The 19,303-nt window shown below is 32.5% G+C and overlaps 1 protein-coding gene across 7 annotated transcripts in view; it reads left to right on the top strand.

Moving 5' to 3' along the window:
• Positions 1-19,303, top strand: part of Rbp6 (RNA-binding protein 6) — a 1,719,762-nt gene that overhangs the window by 905,164 nt on the left and 795,295 nt on the right. For all 7 annotated transcript variants that reach the window (XM_072525972.1, XM_072525971.1, XM_072525970.1 and 4 more), the window contains one exon: positions 15,823-15,915. In XM_072525972.1, coding sequence (XP_072382073.1) covers positions 15,823-15,915 — 93 coding nt within the window. The remainder of the gene's footprint in view (positions 1-15,822; positions 15,916-19,303) is intronic.

Genomic DNA, 19,303 nt, shown 5'->3' on the forward strand with positions numbered 1-19,303 from the left:
TATTATAACCATTCTTCTTGTGTTTTTTGACGAAATTAACATGTTAAATTTTCTAGCATTTTTATTAAATTGTTGCAGCATACGTTATAAATCATCTTCAGTCTAAGAGAGTAGTGTTGCATCATCTACATAGCAGATTATTTTAAGCTGTTTTCCTCCCATTTTTGATATGCGTTTTTAATTCTTACTTTTTTAATATTTCATTCATTATAAGATTGAACAATAGAGGACTCGAGGAATCGCTCTGTCTTATTTCATTGCTAGCTTCAATTGGGTCAGTTAGTTATTCTTTTACTCTTACTTTTATCTTGTTGTTTTGGTATATATTATCGATAGTTTTGATTATTCCTAGAAGTATCTTCCATGCGTACAATAAGTGGATAACGTTCTTTAATTTGGCCCGTTCAAATGCCTTCTTGAGGTCCCCGAAACATACATATGAAGTTTGTTTCATTTCTGATTCGTTTATCGTGGTTTTATACCTGTTTTGTTTGTTGTGTTCTGTATTGTAAAAAGGCTTTCTTTTTTTCTTCACATGTCGTCTTCAGTTTCTCTCTCTAATGTAAGTAATGGTTATTAATTGTAGATAAGCTGGATATTTTAAAGTGGTATATATACTGCAGACACAAAAAGTAATATTCTCTGTGATGACTTAAAACTATTATTTTATAACGAAATGACAAGATAATATTATAACGTTTACTCACTTCGGCGGTACATTATACTAAAATTGGAACGATACACAAGATTAGTAAGGCCTCTGTAAACCAATAAATAAGTTACATTTAACTTAAAACAAAAATAAATAATATTTGAAACTGTAAAGTGATATTATTATTAAACCGCCGATCCTTAGGAAATAGAGGAAGAAAAGAAAAGAGCTTAACGAAAGCATTTTTACCCTAATGAAAATTAAGAAAACTAAAAAAGAAAAAATTAAATGGACCAGTATAAACTTATTGCCGTTGTAACGATGCTCTGATCGTTTAACAGTTCGAACCGTGGGAGTGTCAATATTTGCGCATCCACTTCTACAACGTGACGGCGTAGTGGTATTCAAACGGCTATTTAAGGCGTGTGAATAGCGGAATTAGACAGTCTTGTAGCTAGCGCTCTAGGCTCCCTGACTCGCCGGTGTAGTGAACCAGCGAGTCATTCTGGACAGAGATAGTTCCGTATGGAGGATCATACTCTGTCCCTAACCAAGCGGAACCCATCGGTATTGCGTATTGAGCATTACCGTGGATCTGCACAGAACCAACCGGGACAGAGATTTCCGTATTGAGGATCATACTCTGTCCTTAGCCAAGCGGAACCCGTCGGCATTGTGTATTGAACATTGCCGCGGGTCTGCACAGCTAAATATTTTGTTTGCGAGCATATTCGGAGCTTTCGCTGAATTGAAGCGAAAGCGAGTATATTAGTAGTACTAATTAATTTCTTTTTTTTTTAGACGTTTGCCGGGGAATTCATTCATCGCGGGACCCAGACGGAAACGTAGAATTCATTTTATTTTTGTTTTATAAGTATACAACGTAGAATTCTTTTTTTTTTTTAGTTTTTATTTATTGTATATATATACTTAATAGATTTATTTTTATTTCAAACCTGTGTTTTACTGAGTCTGTTGCCCCGAAAGAGCTACCCATCACACCGTTGAAAATAAGTTTATTATTTACATTTACCTTAACTAAAAGTCAAAAAGGAAAGTATTAAAGTCTTATTAATAGTCGTATTGGTAGAATAAAATTGCGTCGCCAATATATGTGGCGCCTACATCTATTATATCAAGTTTCCTGTAAATTTTCTTGATCTTTCTCAATATTTAAAGTGTATTTTAATAAATATTATGATATGGAATCCTTTTAATATGAAATTTATTTTAACCTAAAACTCTCTTCCTTATAAGAATTTGGGATAAATATTGATTTGCCTTAGGAAGGATTATTGGTATGTAGTTTTAAAAATTGACAAAAAAATATAATAAAAATAAACATAATTAAATCAAGGATGAAAAATTTACATTAACGGGATGGTAGAGAAATGGTCATTACTTTGACAGCAATAATGTGATAGCTAAAACGAGATCTAAAATGCGCATCCGAAAAAGATCATTGGATTTAATAAAATATCAACCTTTGTTTTTTCCCGCGTATAAAAGAAGTAACACAAGTTTAGTCAAACAAAGTTAAAAAACGTGATATTCTTAAACTATTAACATAATTTATAAATTATTTTATAATTATAAGTCTCCTTTTAATCCAATTTACATTTTAATAAATACTTTGTAACTAGCACGAAAACCTCATCTTAATTTTTACTCTCCAAGTCTCCAGCGTATTTCTCGAAGTGTATTAAGATGTATGAAGTCGGTGTGTTAAAGCTGCATGAGCAGTTCCTCCGCCTCGACAGATCCATGATATCGTTCGTTGAAAACACGATAGAGATATCTTAGTTGAACAAGCAGATAAACAAGCTGGGTGAGATTTAATTGAATACTTAATATCTAAACGCGGCTTTGTTGTGACTACGCAGATAAGCCATTCGTAATATTTGGTGATGGTATTGGGTGCATCGAATTGTGGGAGATAATGTAATGTAGGAAATGTGACAGAGACGTACTAGAATATTAGTTCGTTCCAAATGACTAAAATGATATAATCCAATATATAATGACTGAAAGCGCACTAAGAAGTTGATATCGAGAATCGTAAACAATAAATTGAATCGTAATTATCGCTTAAACTATCATCGATCTGTATGTTTAACTCCGATCAGAATTATTTATTATCATTATTATTAATGATTAAGAATTATTTCTTCTAAATTATAAAAAAAATGAAAAGTTCTTTTTTTTTTTTTTGGTTTAGCCTATGATTTTCTCCTAATTAATTCTGATATTCTTAATGCATATAAGTGTCTTCTTCTTCTTCTTCAACCATGTTGTATTTCGTGGTTCCATCTCTTATCCTTTAGTCGGGCATTGTGTCCTGCGAAGCTCCATTTTAATTTGGTAGCATGTTCTCCTGCGTCTTTTACTTTCGTTTTGCTTTTAATCCATTTGTTTGTTTTTTTTTGTCTATAAGTCTCACCCCGAGCATTGATCTTTCCATCGCTCTTTGTGCTTTTACTATTTTATCCATATTGGACTTGGAGAGTGTCCACATCTGTGAACCATGCGTGAGGATACACTGATCGTAAATTCTGGTTTTCAAATACTGTTCTATTTTAGTGCTTTTTAAGATCCAACTCAGTTTTCCAAATCTTGACCACGCTAAACTTATTCTTCTGGTAATTTCGGCAGTTTGAGATATAAGTGTCTACTTTTGCTTATTGATTTAATATCATGTAAGAAAACTAAAGAAGTTCAAACTACTTAATCTAGTGAAGTGTCGTGGTGTTAGTTTTATTTATTTATTAACTTTCTCTTCTATTTTACTTTTATTCTAAAAATATTTTTCGCTAAAATCTTTAATAAGCTTTCTGTTTACTAAATATTCTGTCATAATCTCAATTTCAGTTTTAATTTTCACTTTGTATTCAAATTTATTTCATTCATACCTCGTTTTGTTGTATGCCTTAGAACAGAATGAAATTTATTTTTCTGATCCAATCCAGTCAGCAAAATACATTTGTCAGTTGGCAACTTTTAACTTCTGTAATATCAGTCTTCATTCCTAAGCCTTCTAGATGATGGTGGAGGAAATATTTTGTTTTATCTTTAATTCAGTTAAAGAGATGTTTTTGCTAATAAATTTAGATATATAATTTAAATCTCATATGGCAAGAATAAAAGTAAAATAAAAAAGAAAGTTAATAAATGAATAAAACTAACACCACGACACTTCACTAGATCAAATAGTTTGAACTTCTTTAGTTTCCTTACATGATATTAAATCAATAAGCAAAAGTAGACACTTATAAGATTTTAAAACGTATGAAGTGGCTAACTCAAGGTTTATTATTTTAGTTTTTTGGCCTTATTAATTTTTCTTTGTCCACCTTTTGGTGGGACATATCGATACCACATGGATGGAACTTTATGAATCTAACTACCATTAATTACCATTAACTACCATAACTAACATTATGAATGGTAGTTCTAAAGCCACCATCAAGAGGAATGAAACTCCAGCAGCATAGCAGATATGCTGAACTTGGCAGCATTTGCTTTATTTATTTAACATGAAAATTACAATTGCATTTTTTTGTATAATAAATATAATTTGTTAATATCTTAGTTTATTTGTCCCAGCCAAACTCATTTTTCGGATTTATTTTTAAGATAAAACGTCCTCAAACCTAAGAGACTAAGCTAGACGAGGCCTAACAATTGACTATTAAGGAAAGTTGTAAGTTTTATTGTTATACATTGGCTCCCAACTTTCACAGGTAGTTATATTGTTACCCATTAGCACCCACCTTTTCTGATGGGTCGTTCGATGATTGCAAACAAAACGGCTAACGTATTAGTTTAACATTCGATCGGAACTTCTACTTAGACTATATTACGCTGATGTATTGAATCGACCTATTCATGAGCAATACGGCAAGAGGTGGTGGCTGGGGCTCAGTGTTACTCATTCCATAGACCCATAGACTCATGTCCAAGTTACTTAATCTTCCAAATGTTTTTTTTTTCTGTTTTCTTTCATATATTGTTGAGCACCGCCGCAAGAGATGGTGGCTTGCGGCTCTGGGTTACTTATTTCGTAGAACTATAGACTCATGTACATGTTACTTAATCTTCCAATTGATTTTTCTCTATTTACTTTGGTTGAGCAGTTTTTGCATTTTCATTACTATCTATTATTCTACATGAACTCCCTCATACTTTGTTCTCGTAGATTGTATACAAATCTTACCTTTTAATATGAATAATTTAATAATTTAATTTAATTGACAGTTTAAAAAAATTGACGCAGTCAATCCCCACTCAATTCCCAAGAATGACGGAGGCATTCTTGGAAAGTGAATTAATTCAAAAATTTTAGGTTTTTATTGAATTGTTCTGCATTATTAAATTTTTATGTTTATTTATGATTAACACACTATTAATTACAATATTCTTACGTGTGTATTAAAGTAAGTGTAGACATGGTCAAACATCACTATTTGGGTAATTCTACACAAGTGAGTTTTTCATTTATTGGAAGTCGTATTTCTACAATGGTCGTTCTGCAGTCACTTGAATTCCTCTACATCTTCCATTTACGAGTTCTATATGAGTCCTCAAAACTTCGGTAGATCTGCTATCTATAATCTCTCCGTCAACACCAGATGAACTCGATTTGTTTAGTTTTCTTAGTTGATTGCCAGGTTTCACATTCATACACTACATAAAATACTGTTGTATATCTGTATCTTTTTTTGTTTGGAGACAGTTTTTTGTAAGAGTAATGAATTCGGTACGCCTATTGTTTTTTTTCCTTTTATAATTCTTTCTTCGCTCTCTGTTTTAGTGCGTCAATTTCTTTCCATCTTTATTCCCAAATAGATATATTTGAAACGTGATAAAATTACATTTTAATCTTCCAAGTTAGTTGATTGTTGTCAGCTGCTCCTATGCACATGTATTTAGTTTTTGTTGAATTAACATTTAGAGCTCATCGCTCGTATTTTTGTATTAATTGCTTTGTAATGAACTATAGATATTACTAGTCTTGTGCGATATATATTACTAGTCTTGTGCGATTACTACTTGATCGTCCATGAAATGAAGCGTATTTAAGGCTGTTTCGTAGTTTAATGGTATATTCATTTTAGCACATAATCTCCTTCATTTTTTCAGTGCCTTATTCAGGTAGTTTTTGAAGAATACTATAGACAGACTGCTTTTTTGCCTTAGTACCTTATTTACCACAAAATTCTCGAAGCACTGGTTATTAATCTTTATTTTTGATTGAAGATCGTTGTAGAATCGTTGTATTTCTTCCACAAGTGTCATATTAATAAATATATTTCTAATATAGTCCAGTCGTCAGAGATTTGACCTCTAAAAATCACACGCTACCACTCCTACTCCTGGCTTTCCCCTAAAACGCACCCTCAGAGGAGGGAAAATCGATTTAAAAATATTTCAATATTTCAAATATTTATTTTGCAAACAAATTAGTGAATCGAAATCAAATCGATCGTTTCATCAAAAAAGTTTTTTCACTTCAAGCACCCGCAAAAAGCGTGACTACCTGACTTAACATTAGGCACGTGCGACCTTGCCTAAACATCGTCAAAATAATGGTTTTTCTCAAAACGAAAATAATTATTTAACGCGGAGTCAAACCCGGAAAACCGGGTTATGTTGACGACGTTTCGACAAGGTCGCACTTGCCATTGTCAAGCCAGGTAATAGCGCTTCTTGCTGGTGCTTGAAGTTAACTGTTAACTGGAAAATGCCTTACGTTGCTGAAGATTCCTCTGCAGTACCCGGATTGGATAGAGACCTAGATTGAACTGAGACCTATTTAGGACAGATACAAAGCCTGCGACCGCGATATCCTCACTACTCATTCGTTCAGAAATCCTGTTAGTCACAACAGTACGTCAAATAAAATGGCAAGGCTATAATCCCCCATAGTTCATCAGATTTTGCCCTTGCACATAAATTTTTTTGTTTTTTTGCGATCTATGCATCACAGTCGAAAAAAAATCCACTATTATTATTATACTTAAAAAACAATTATGAATGATGAACAAGATACGGTAAAAGTTAATTTTGCTGCACCGAGTATAAAGTTTTCACAATTACAAACAATTTCTATGATCTATGGCAGAATTAATATTCTTGAATTTTACGGTAGCGAATTCAACAACTTATTTTTAATTTATGGTGTTTTTTAAAATTAAAAAAAATATATTTATTGCTATTTAAAAAAAATAGACAAATCTTAATCTATTTAGTATAAACTTTATTTCGAGTACATATGTAAATAAGCTTATAATCCATTGTGCAGCGAAAATATACAGATTTGCGATTCTTTAATAATAATAATTCTAAGGGCCAGGCAAAGTTTACTTCTATAAAAGAACCAAAAAGATTTTTGGACTTATTTCTCGGCAATATAAAGTACGGCGTAAGCAAATTAAAAAATAGGTAAATTTGTTTAAAATTAATGTTTCTATATTTGCAACACCTGCTACTGCCTTAATAACCATACCTGGTAAAATCTGATAGAAATATCCTGTTTTATAGTGTATTTTTATGTATGAGAGAGTAATAAAACAATAAATTATGTATGCAAATCCCTAAACTGTTGATACGGGTGACTCAATGAAAAACAGATATTTGTCAACAAATTTACAGAAGTATATAGGAAAACAATTTTAAATTGAGTATGACCACCAGGTATAAAGGTTGGAGCAGAATAGAATACAATAGTTGTGAGGGTTACTAATCCCTAAATAAGGTTACCAGTGTCGGAGTGATGGCGGTTAACAGGTACTAATGAATTTGCAAGAAATGTAAGATGTTTATTTTATTGGTTATATATAACCAATAAAAGTTTAATAAGTACCTACCTATTTGCAAAATAAAGTTTAATTCTTTAGATAAAATAAAACGTTTTATTTTATTTATTTGCAAAATAAAGTTTAATTCTTTGCCTATTTGCAAAATAAAGTTTAATTCTTTAGATAAAATAAAACGTTTTATTTTATCTGAAATGAGTGCATTCCACAAAGTAAGGGTTTCAACAATCAAACATTTAATTCTTTAATTCCAGGAATCTACGACAGTAATTGACTAGATAATTACCTTCTAAACTTATTCCACAGAAAATGTGATAGTGGGTTTTTCCATTTTGTAGGAAGGTCCAAGTGGCGTATCCAAAATTCTTAACAGTTCACTAAAAATAGGTACTTCAGTTGCAAGGTGCAGTTTATTGTGTATACTAGTGTTATGGAAAATTTGGAAGTGCCGTGTAAACGACGAAAAATTGGTCCTCTAACAGATAATGAAAAAACATTAATATTTAATTGTTTTAAATCATTTACAGACAAACGTTTATGTGAAAGTGTTGATGAGACCGTTGAGTTAGTTAGCAGTACACTTGGTGTTGGGAAATCTACGATTTACAGAGTTATTAAAGAAGAGAAATGTGGTAGTTTTCAAATGCCACGTAATGCTCCAGGGAAACCAAAATTTCAAATAGAATATCATTTTAAAGAAGGACTTCGACGGAAAGTGCATGAATTCTTCTTTAGACAAGAATTTCCAACATTGGATAAAGTTCTTGTCTCAGTTCGAGATGATAAGGATTACCCAGAAATGAGTCGAAGTACGTTATGGAAACTTTTAAAAGAAATAGGCTTCCGCTGGAAAAAGAATCCCAGAAAGTCTATTTTATTAGAAAGAAGCGATATTGTCATATGGAGAAGACATTTTCTAAGAACCATAAAGGAAATGAGAAACCAAAAAAGAAAAATATTTTATCTTGATGAAACATGGATCAACGAGGGTCATACACCAAATAAATTTTGGCAGGATCAAACTGTTACAAGTCAAAGGCACGCTTTTGTAAATAACTTATCTACTGGTTTAAACCCACCATCAGGAAAGGGACGCAGGCTGATAATAGTACACATTGGCAGTTCAGACGGTTTTGTTGAAGGTGGTTTATTAACTTTTGAATCAACTCGTACCGGTGACTACCATGAAGACATGAACGCTGATGTCTTTCAAGAATGGTTTGAACAAATGATAGATCTTCTTCCTAAGACCTGTGTAATAGTAATGGATAATGCAAGTTATCACTCCAGACTTATAGAAGGACTGCCCACAACCAAGTGGTTAAAAAAAGACTTGCAGAATTGGCTGAGTTCAAAAAATATTACGTACCATCCCGGATCTATAAGAAAGGAACTTTATTCGTTGTGTGCCCTTCATAAAGAAAAATTTAAAAAATACGAAATTGATGAAATTGCCAAAAATCGTGGAATGACAGTACTTAGATCACCACCATATCATTGTGAATTAAACCCGATTGAACTGGTATGGGCACAGATAAAGAGTGAAGTTTCAAGAAAAAATACCACTTTTAAAATTCATGATGTTAAACAGTTGTTTTTGAAGGCCGTAAATAATGTAAAACCTGAAAACTGGGAAAAGGCAGTAAATCACACTATTAAAGAAGAGGAAAAAATGTGGAAGCTGGACAATATTACTGATAAAATGATCAAGCCAGTTATTATAAATCTTGGTTCTGAAAGTTCATCTTCTGAATCTGATTTGGATTTATAACAAGTAGCTGTAAGTTTTATATTAATATTTTTATTCATCTATTTAACATACCTTAGACGGTTTTAAAAACTCTTTTTGTCTTTTGTAATTTTTAAAAATTAAAAAAAATGTGAATTTTTTAAAACCCTTTTTAATGTAGGCCAGTCAGTTCTAATATAGTGTGTGATAAAAAAGGTCACTTTTGTTCACATACACATAACACTTTATAACACTGAAATAATTCATTTATTTTTTACAATTATTCAAAGTAATTTTTCAATTAATCTTGAGCACGCCCATGGAGTGGTCGGAGCTACCAGTTAAAATTATGCTAATTACTCTCTCGTTCATAAAAATAAACTATAGTAAGATCATTATGATCTTATATAACTTAAAACTTGGAAACTACAGTAGTTATTCAGGACATCATATTGCTCTTTCAGAAGAGGCCGTAGGAAAAAAAGAACTGGGAAATTCTATCAAAATTTTCAAGATCTACAAAAGCGGCAACAAAAACTAGGTTTTAATTTCAAATCTTCATTATAACAAGCAAGTTAAACGTTCACTTTATATTTCAGTTTTTTCTTTGACGGAATTTATAGTTTTTTATTGACATATATGGCTAATAAAATGAAAGTCATTCATCTCTTGTGTCTTTATTTTGGAGTGTAACCACATCTTGACATAATGTTTTGTAATGTTTTTAAAAGACATTATGTACATACAAACCAAACACGCATCTGCGGTTGCTAGTACTCTTTTTATTGACAGACTAAATAATTGAATACCCTTCTGAAATAAAAAACATAACAATTTGAGTATTTTATATCTTTAGCTGTATAGTCGACTTTCGCTCAGTCAACACAGTATTAATGTGAGTGAGAACTAGTTTTATAAACTAGATCCAATGTATTATTCTTATCATTATAAGTAGAAAAATAATATTTTTTTGTTACAATGTAAAGTGACCAGCAAGGAAAGATAGTTTCTTACTAACCGCCAATGATCAAATTCAAAATTTCATAGAATTTATGATGGGCACGTGATTTTGGCTATTTTTCTCCACGTACGGTGCGTGATATTTGATGACTAATTTCATTTAATATTTGCCAGACTATAGTTAGATTAGTGTAACATTTTGCACCTCGTTATGTACCTCTCCGGTAACGGGTTGTACTCTTTTACAGTTCCCAGGAAAGGACAGACTACTTCAGGACTTGGCAACCCTGCCTTTACTCTAACTACTGTTTTTTTCCTAAGCTCCCCCTAGGATAAAAGAGGTCCCAATCCTGTACTCCATCTAACCTTTATATACCCTTCCCTTCCCACTTCGACCGGAAGATCGTTAAATATTCCTGACGAAGGTCAGGAGTGCCAAGATAAGGCACATAGAAACTGGTACTGGACCGGCTTATCATTGAATTTTCACAAGCGGAGCTGTCTCAGCAGCATGGTTGTGATACTGCGATGCAATAGGGTAGAGGAATCCATTGCATTATCATTCCCAAGAAAGTTATGTGTGATGTCTAAGAGAATGCCTCGGATATTGTCACGTAGTCTGGATGTCGACCGGCGCTACCTTGAGTCCTGGTCAAGGAGTGCGAAATTGGTCACTGGCTATGCGAATGTTAGTGATAAGGCATCGTGTGGAAATCCAGCTACTGGTTCATAGAAATTAAAACTCATAAAATTAATGTCGGAACATGGAACGTACAAGGGCTAAAGACAATCACAGGTAAGCTGTCAATTATTGAAAGAGACCTGGCAAGGCATAACATTGAAATCTCTGGACTAGCTGAAACACATTGGTTAGTAGAGGGCTATTTTAAAACACGTATTTCTCTGGCAATGAAACCCAAAACTATACAGTTGTTGGCAGATACTAAAAGAAGTAGGCGTATCACAGCACTTAATTTAACTTATAACTGAACTATACAAACACACTATTGGAACAATTAAAGTGCTTGACACCCTCTTAAACGAATTTTATCTAGAACAAGATGTCAGACAAGGATGTATACTCTCTCCACAATTATTTAATTATGTGGGGAGCATATTATGAGAAGAACGCTTCAAAGATAAGAAAAGGTCATCTTAATAAATGGTCAAAAATAAATAACCTTCATTTTGCAGACGACACAGCCCTTCTCGCAAATAGTCAAGAAAGGTTAATTAATCTGATACGACTGGTTGAAAACGAAAGTCAAAAATTTGGTCTGCAGTTAAACATATCAAAGACAAAGATCATGATAGTGGATAGACTACATGACAATCATCCACACAAAAGCACGATTGACCGATTTGAGCTTGTGAGCTCATATTTATATCTGGGATCATTGATCACAAACACAGGGTCACTACTGAAAGAAATAAAAGTAGATGTAATGTAGCAAAAGTCGCCGTAGGAAAGATGGCCAAAATATGGAAGGATTTCACGAACTCTAAAAATGAAGTTGATCAACTGCTTAATATTCTCATAGTAAGTAAGTCTCCAATAGTAAGACTCAAAGATGTAATCCATCTTCTAAAGAAGTTTCTTTGTATATTATAAAAACTATCGGAAACATCCACCAAAAGAATAAAATGGAAGTCAGAATAGATGGACAACTTACAGAAATTATGGAAGTAGGTAGCGGAATAAGACAAGGGGACTTATTGAGCCCCATGCTCTTCAATTCAATCATCAAAAGCGTTAATAAAGGAAGAGGATACAGAATAGGAAACAAAGAAATAAAACTACTCTGTTACGCAGGCGACGCAATATTGATAGCCCAAGTTGAAGACAGTCTGCAAAGACTGGTCCATGGATTTAACATAAGAGTAAAAGAATTTAATATGACAATCTCATCTCAGAAAACTAAAACAATAGTAGTCAGCAAAGAACCAACCAGATGTAAAATAGAAATTGATGGCATTAGTATTGACCAAGTAATGGAAACAAAATACCTGGGAATTACACTGAGATTACAGAGAGATCAGTCCCCAATTGGCAAAAGAAGTATCAAACCTATGCATGAGTTAGAAGAAATGACCAGAGATAAAGATCTTTGGAGACGCACAATACACAAGATAACGCTGACCACTACACTTCCTCCGGGGAGTCAGGATTGAAGAGAGAGATGTACCTCTCCATACCGGACAAAGATAGCTTTAAGAACAGCGTTTATATATAACCAACCTTCATTTTTTCCATTACATTCATCAATATATTTATGTTCAGCATGCGTGACTGATTTTAGGATAATATGCTGTATACGTTGATCATTTGAAATTAAGGAAAGGAGTTAGTTTAAAAATATCTGTTTAAAAAGTGGATTTACTTTTGATATACATGACACATACTCGTATTATTGTATACACTGTTTGGTAATATCTACAATCAGAGTTCTTGTAATATAGCTCTTCTCCGTCTCTGGAAACTTAATTATATTCGGAACAGTCAACGCTGATATTTGTCAGATATGTTCATAAAAGAGGAACTGATTAGCATTCATGGAAATAGACAATAGCTAGAGGGATAATTGTTGAATTTACCGTATCTACTCAAATCAACCACTATTTAATGAATTGTTTATTATCTTGCGTAATATACGTAATATACTAGTATGTATTGTATATAAAATAATAGTGCAGAATACCAAGGTTTTTAACTCTGAATTTCATCAACATTCATCGATTTTCTTGAAATTTTACGAGTAAGTACTTACAAATATATCCTATGCCGAAGAGTGCATAGATCCAAGTTACCTTGGGGGTAAAATCCAACTTAACTAGAGGGAAGGTACCTTTATATTAAAAATATTTCCAAGAAAATATAAGCATATTATATTCTAAACGAAAGATGTTCTAGATAAATTTTGTTCTAAAAATCAATACTTTTAGATTTAAAAGGATAAAAATCAATTTAATAAAAAAACAAAGAGATTCCTAATTATACTTTTGATATAAGTCTAACACAAACCGAGTTATAACTTGTTGACAATTTGGTCTTTAACGAAAAATTTTAAAAACTCAACATGAAATAATACGAAAACGGTGAATATTACTGGAAAAAAAAATGTATAATATTTTTTAACACTAGAAAGTCAGAGGGCCCAATTTGGCCCCTGTTGCGATTAGAAGTTATTGTAGTTTTTTTTATTTGGGGCAATAATAATTTCATATTCATATGACTTTTAATATTTTGATACAAAGTCTTATTTAACACAAAAAAAATATTGTTTACTAAATTTATTAAATGGTTTTTTCTAACAAACCTGCCATAGAAGTCTGAAGGGGCCACACTGGTACTGTGTCAGTTATTGTAGTTTTCTCGGAAATTCGACGATTCTTTCTTTCAACTCTATGTCGGATGAGTAAAATTATATTTTTTATGTACGATTGTTCTTAGATCTTTTATTACATCGTGTTTATTCCTTGAAAGTTTTTTGTTTATTGTGCGCTTTATTAGATAGATTCTGCTGATTCTCGTTTGTGGAATATTGAAACATTCTTTAACTTGTGAAAATTTAAGACGACTGTAAAAATGTCTCGACGTGGACTATCAGAAATTAAACTTCTTGAAAAAATACAAAAAGTAGAAGATGTTTCGGGAGGCGAATCTGAATTTGAAGAAAATAATGAATCAGACGATGAAGAATACGTACCACTACAAAAGTGATTCAAGTGACTCTGATACTTCAGATCAGTTAGAAAGTTTTATGGTACAAGAATCATTCATCAGTGTATGTTCACATTTATGTGTAAACATTGCTTCTACTTCTTAACAAGACGATTCAGTTAATATTATTGTGAATTTAATTGGATGTAAGTCAAGTCGTTACAGAAAAAGAAGTCAACAAGCAAAAGCTATTTCAATCGGAGACAGCGAACAATCGAAAGGCAACATGAAAAGTTAGTGGTTCTGATAAGATTATAATTTTTAGTTTCTTTATACTCATCGAATGTTAACTGTCATTATAGGATGCCGCGCTGAGCACAATATTTCGAGTCGAGAGGAGTCAGGTCCTACTTCGTAACCAAAAAGGAACGTGAAGAATAATTATGTGGCAAGTGCTTAGCACCCTATAATGAACTAAAGCATGTTGCGTCATATACAAAAATGTATTATTACAGAGGCATATTGATGTTTGAAAAATGACACATGGACTGTAGATTTGGAAGAACTGGAGCCTGCCCTTGCTATTATGTACGCAAGAGGAGTAAAAAAAATTTCCACCAACATCTTGTGGTCAACATTATGGACAAGAACAGTGTGGTCCTCAGTTTTTTTAGGCAAACTATGCCACAAGACAGATTTAAGGATATTATAAAATATCTCAGATTTAACATAAAATAATCGAGATCTGAACGATTAAAAACCGACACGTTTACTCCAGCCTCTGCAGTTTGGAATGGATTTATAGAAAATAGTGGTGCATATTACAACCCGGGAATGAACCTCACTGTGGTGAGGTTCATTCCCGGTTGACTCAACTACGGTCTTCTAAAACCAGGTGCCCGTTCACACAGTACATTTCAAATAATAAGCCGGATAAGGCTGGCATACAATTTTGGCTTTTGACTTGCGTGAAATTAAAATCTATTCTATATGACTACCCTTATACTAATACTGATCATCTACGCAATAAAGATACAAGTGTTCATCAACACGATGTTTTGTGGATAATAAAAAATCAACTGGGCAAGGGCAAAAATGTTACGACAAATAACTACTACCGAGGCTTAAAATAAGGAATTTGAAATAAAATATGGTTAAAATAAAAAAAAAGTTTTCATAGATAATGTGTTTTTTTTTTAATTGTAACCAGTAGCTCTTTTAGATAGCAGACTCAGTAAAAGACAGGTTTAATTTAAATAAAAATATATTGTGTGTGTGTGTTAATAAACACATCCGCTAAAGAAAAAGAATGTTCTGGGTTACAGGCCAAGAAGCGGTAAGTGACTAATTAACACTTAGCCACAGAACAAGTAGGTATGTCTCAGATTACATACCAAGACCGGTTAGGCACAGAGCAAACGTAAAACGATGACGATAATATTGTTACAAAATAAGTACAAAACTACCGAAGATGTGTACAATTTTCTATATAACAGTATTTTCTGTAAAAACAGTATCTTAACTTTTTGTTATATAGGAAATTTTAAGTTACTTTGATGTTAATATTGAATTATATCGAATATATATTTATATATTTCTTCGTTATTTTATACAGTTTATAAAAATATCAAAAATATTTTTTTTTGCTGTAACCAATCTATACTTTTGGGATCATCATGGCATCCCATTACTTATGCTCAAATAAAGTAAATTTAAAATGGTTTCTATCGATTAATGACAGTTAATTAGTCATATAAGATTAAGTATAGAAATAATTTAATTCCATAAGTAGTTGACACACTATATCCCTATTTATTAAAAGAATCACTATTATATAATAAAAATATATCACCAACCATTGAAAACATTTGCACTTATTCATTGATACTACTTAGATCAAACCTCTTTGTATAAACTTCCAAAGGAAATTAATTACCAACCTATCTAACATAATTACAAGCTAAGTTTTTCACGTTCGAGTTTGACCTCAATGTTTTTGTTTCAGATGGTAACCAGGACGAAAAAAATATTCGTGGGCGGCTTATCTGCACCTACAACATTAGAAGACGTGAAAAGTTACTTCGAGCAATTTGGACCGGTAAGTAATTAAAATTAATCGTTGCTCCCTCTGAATTGTGGCAGGACTGCAAAAACTCCGAAAAGGGTAAAGAGAACAAAAGCAGGAGTGGATTTTTGTTTGTATTATTTATTACAAGTTTTAGGGATTATTCTAAAAATATTTGTAATGCTATCCTTACGAAATTTGACGAGATACATGCGCTATAAATACTTTTTATAAACTATATTTCATACGGTTCAAATGATTTTATAAGCAAATCCCAGCAGCTACACTAGTCGATTACATAATTATATATTTACCGACTATTGTTCAAAAACTTTACTTAAAGTAGAATTATAATTTTAGAGAAAATGACCTTTCTTAATTAAGTTAGATTATTTAGATAATTTTAAGTATAAAGTAAGATATTATTAAAGAAGTCTTTATAATTACTTGTACTATATTGTTTCAGGTCCATTCAAAATTTTAAGATATCTTAGAGCTTTGAAACTATTTTCTTGTGGCATGTTTCACACTGACTATTTAATATTTCTTAAGAATAATTACATATAAACTTAACTGTTTTGTTTTTAACGTTTCGGGAATCGCTTTAAAACAACTTATAAAATAAAATTACAAAAACCGCTCCTTCTTTTTCTTTTTTCTTAGCTTTTTCTTTTTAGAGGTTGCTGTTCCTTACTTATCTTCGCCACTTCTTTCTGTCAAGTATGGCTTCTTTACCAAAACCTTTCTCCCTTAAGTTCTCTGCTATACCGTTCTTCCATCTTCGTCTTGGTATTTCTTTACCTCTCTTTTCTTTAACTTCTAGCAGCTCTATCCTTCGTCCCACATAGTTTTTATTTCTATATCTGACATGACCAAAGCATTGCAGTCTTTATTCATAAATCTTTTTTGAGACTGTCGTTACCCCTACTGTTTGTTCCCTAATGAAATCATTTGTAATCCTGTCTCTTTTAGTCTTACCCAACATCCACCATAACATTTTCATATAAACTAACCTTTTTTTCCCGACTCTTCTTTACAGGCCACACTTCACCCGCCGTACACCAACGCAGACCGCACCACACTCTTTTATATCTTTTGTTTCAGCCCTTTCCGGATTTTCAGATCACAGAATAATCAATTTTTTGATCTAGTGTCCCATTTTCGGTTATATAGGAGGTAAGCTCTTTAAATGTTGCTACTTGATTATTTCTGTCCCTTCCAACCACATATATATTCCGTTTTCTACCTGCTAACCTTAAGTCCTTTATCTTCAATAGCGCTTCGTCAACCTTCCGACTTCTTTTTAAAACACCTGTATAATACTATTCTTGTCAAAAAGAGAAATTAAACGATTTCTACCTAGCGAAACCGAATTCAAATTTTTACCACTGTGTTTCCTAAAACTTGCGAAATAAACAGCTGGATAAATTACTCGGCAAGGGAATCTAAAATTGCATTCCACATGCCGTTTATCCTGGTCAAAATTCATAGTGAATTCAGTTTCTGGTACTCCAAACGAAGTAAGTAATAAAACATAATGACGGTATTAGATTTTTGTTTTGATACAGGGTAGCGATAGCCGCTTATACGTATTTCGACCTGAGGCCACTGCTCTACAGAGCAGTGGCTATACCGTTCTGAGGAGACCTAAAGAGGTCGAAATACGTATAAGCGGCTGTCACTGCCCTGTATCAAAACAAAAATCCAATACCGTCATTATGTACTATTCTTGTCAATTGACGATTAGTGAATTTTTGACGGTTATACTTACTTAAACTTCATGTTGTAGGCATCACCGATGTACTATATTTCTTGAGCTTAAAATCTTAAAAGGTATTACGGTACCCTAGGTTGACATCAAATTCTGACACTTTTATGTATAATAATTAATTTTCTATTACACTGGAGTGCAAAATTAACCGGACACTTAGATTTTTATGTATTTGTTTCTTTTTAGTTAAAAACCTTTTTTGAATTTCATTGTATGCCTTATTAACGAAGATGTTTTTTCTTGTTTGAACTTATTTAGATGCTATTTTATTTAGAACAGTTCTACACAGACCTTTTGTTATTATTGTAAAATAGTGTCTTAAATTAAACAGCAATATTTTAAGTTTATTTTGGCTTCAGATTTTCTGTTTTTCTCTTTTCGAAAATTGCAATAAAAAAATGATGACACCAGAAGAAGTAGAACAAGCTGTTGCTTTACAGGATGATAGGCGGAGCAAATTTGCATATTCCTCAGCAATTTCTTAAAGTACAGTGTTCGGTGAAATATAAAGATTTCGGGAAACAGGAGAATACACCAGGATGTCAGATCAAGGGAGACGAATATCGACAAGTATAGATGAAGATCGCTTTATTAGATTGGAAGCGTTACGCGTTTGCATTTTACCGGCAGCAGTAATTGTTTAACGATTAAACGATGTCCATAGAAACACAGTTTTCATTTATACCGTTAAAACACGCTTAAATGAATATCGATTGAGGTTCATAATACCTATCAGAGGAACTCTATTAAGAGCAGATCATTGGAAGTAAGTTCGGACTTCGCTCGCGAACATCTTAATGGGGATATTGAAGATCGAGATGTGGTGCCCTTTACTGATAAATCAAGATTTAACAAATATTCATCAGATGGGCGGCTTGGAATTTGGAGAAGAGCTGGTGAACAATATCATCAATGAAGTTTTACTCACATAGTTCAATTTGGTGAAGGTGGTAAGATAGTGTGGGTAGGCATTTCCCTAGAAGCTTATACATAGCTTGTTATAAATTAGGGACGCAATTTATAACAATGTTTGGAAGATCATGTAATGCCATTGGCCCCATCTGTTGGAGAAAACTTTTGTCTAATGCAAGATAATGCTCGTCCGCTCATTGCAAGAATAACACAGGACTACTTGGATGGAATTGGGATTTCTTTATTACCATGGCCTTTAGGGAATCTAGACATAAATCATTAATTACTTGGGGTAAGTAGTTCGTGATGAATGGGAGCAAGTTCTTCAGAAATAATTTGCTTCCTACATTCAAAGCATGCCTGATCAAAAAAATATAAATAGGGCTCTTGTAGGTAATTCACCCTACTAAATATCGTTTTTCCTTAAAAAATATTTAAAATAAAAAAAATGAATTTTTGTTGCTTTGCAGATTTTCAAATTTTTAAAATTTTTATTCTCTTTTCTTCATTAAATTCTTGATTTGTAATAAATTTTGCTTTTAAATTTTGTTTATTATTAAATACTTAATTGTAAAATTGTTAAAAAATTTTAGACGCTTCTTCTTCTTCTTCTTCTTCTAGTGCACTCCATTACTGGAGGTTTGCGATCACTACATCAAAATTTTCTCTATTCTACGCCACTCTTAGTAATTGTTGAACGTTAATGACCATCCAAATTGTGACATTTTCCATTCAATT

This window comes from Diabrotica undecimpunctata, chromosome 3 (genome assembly GCF_040954645.1).
Source record: "Diabrotica undecimpunctata isolate CICGRU chromosome 3, icDiaUnde3, whole genome shotgun sequence".
Classification (NCBI taxonomy): Eukaryota; Metazoa; Arthropoda; class Insecta; order Coleoptera; family Chrysomelidae; genus Diabrotica; species Diabrotica undecimpunctata.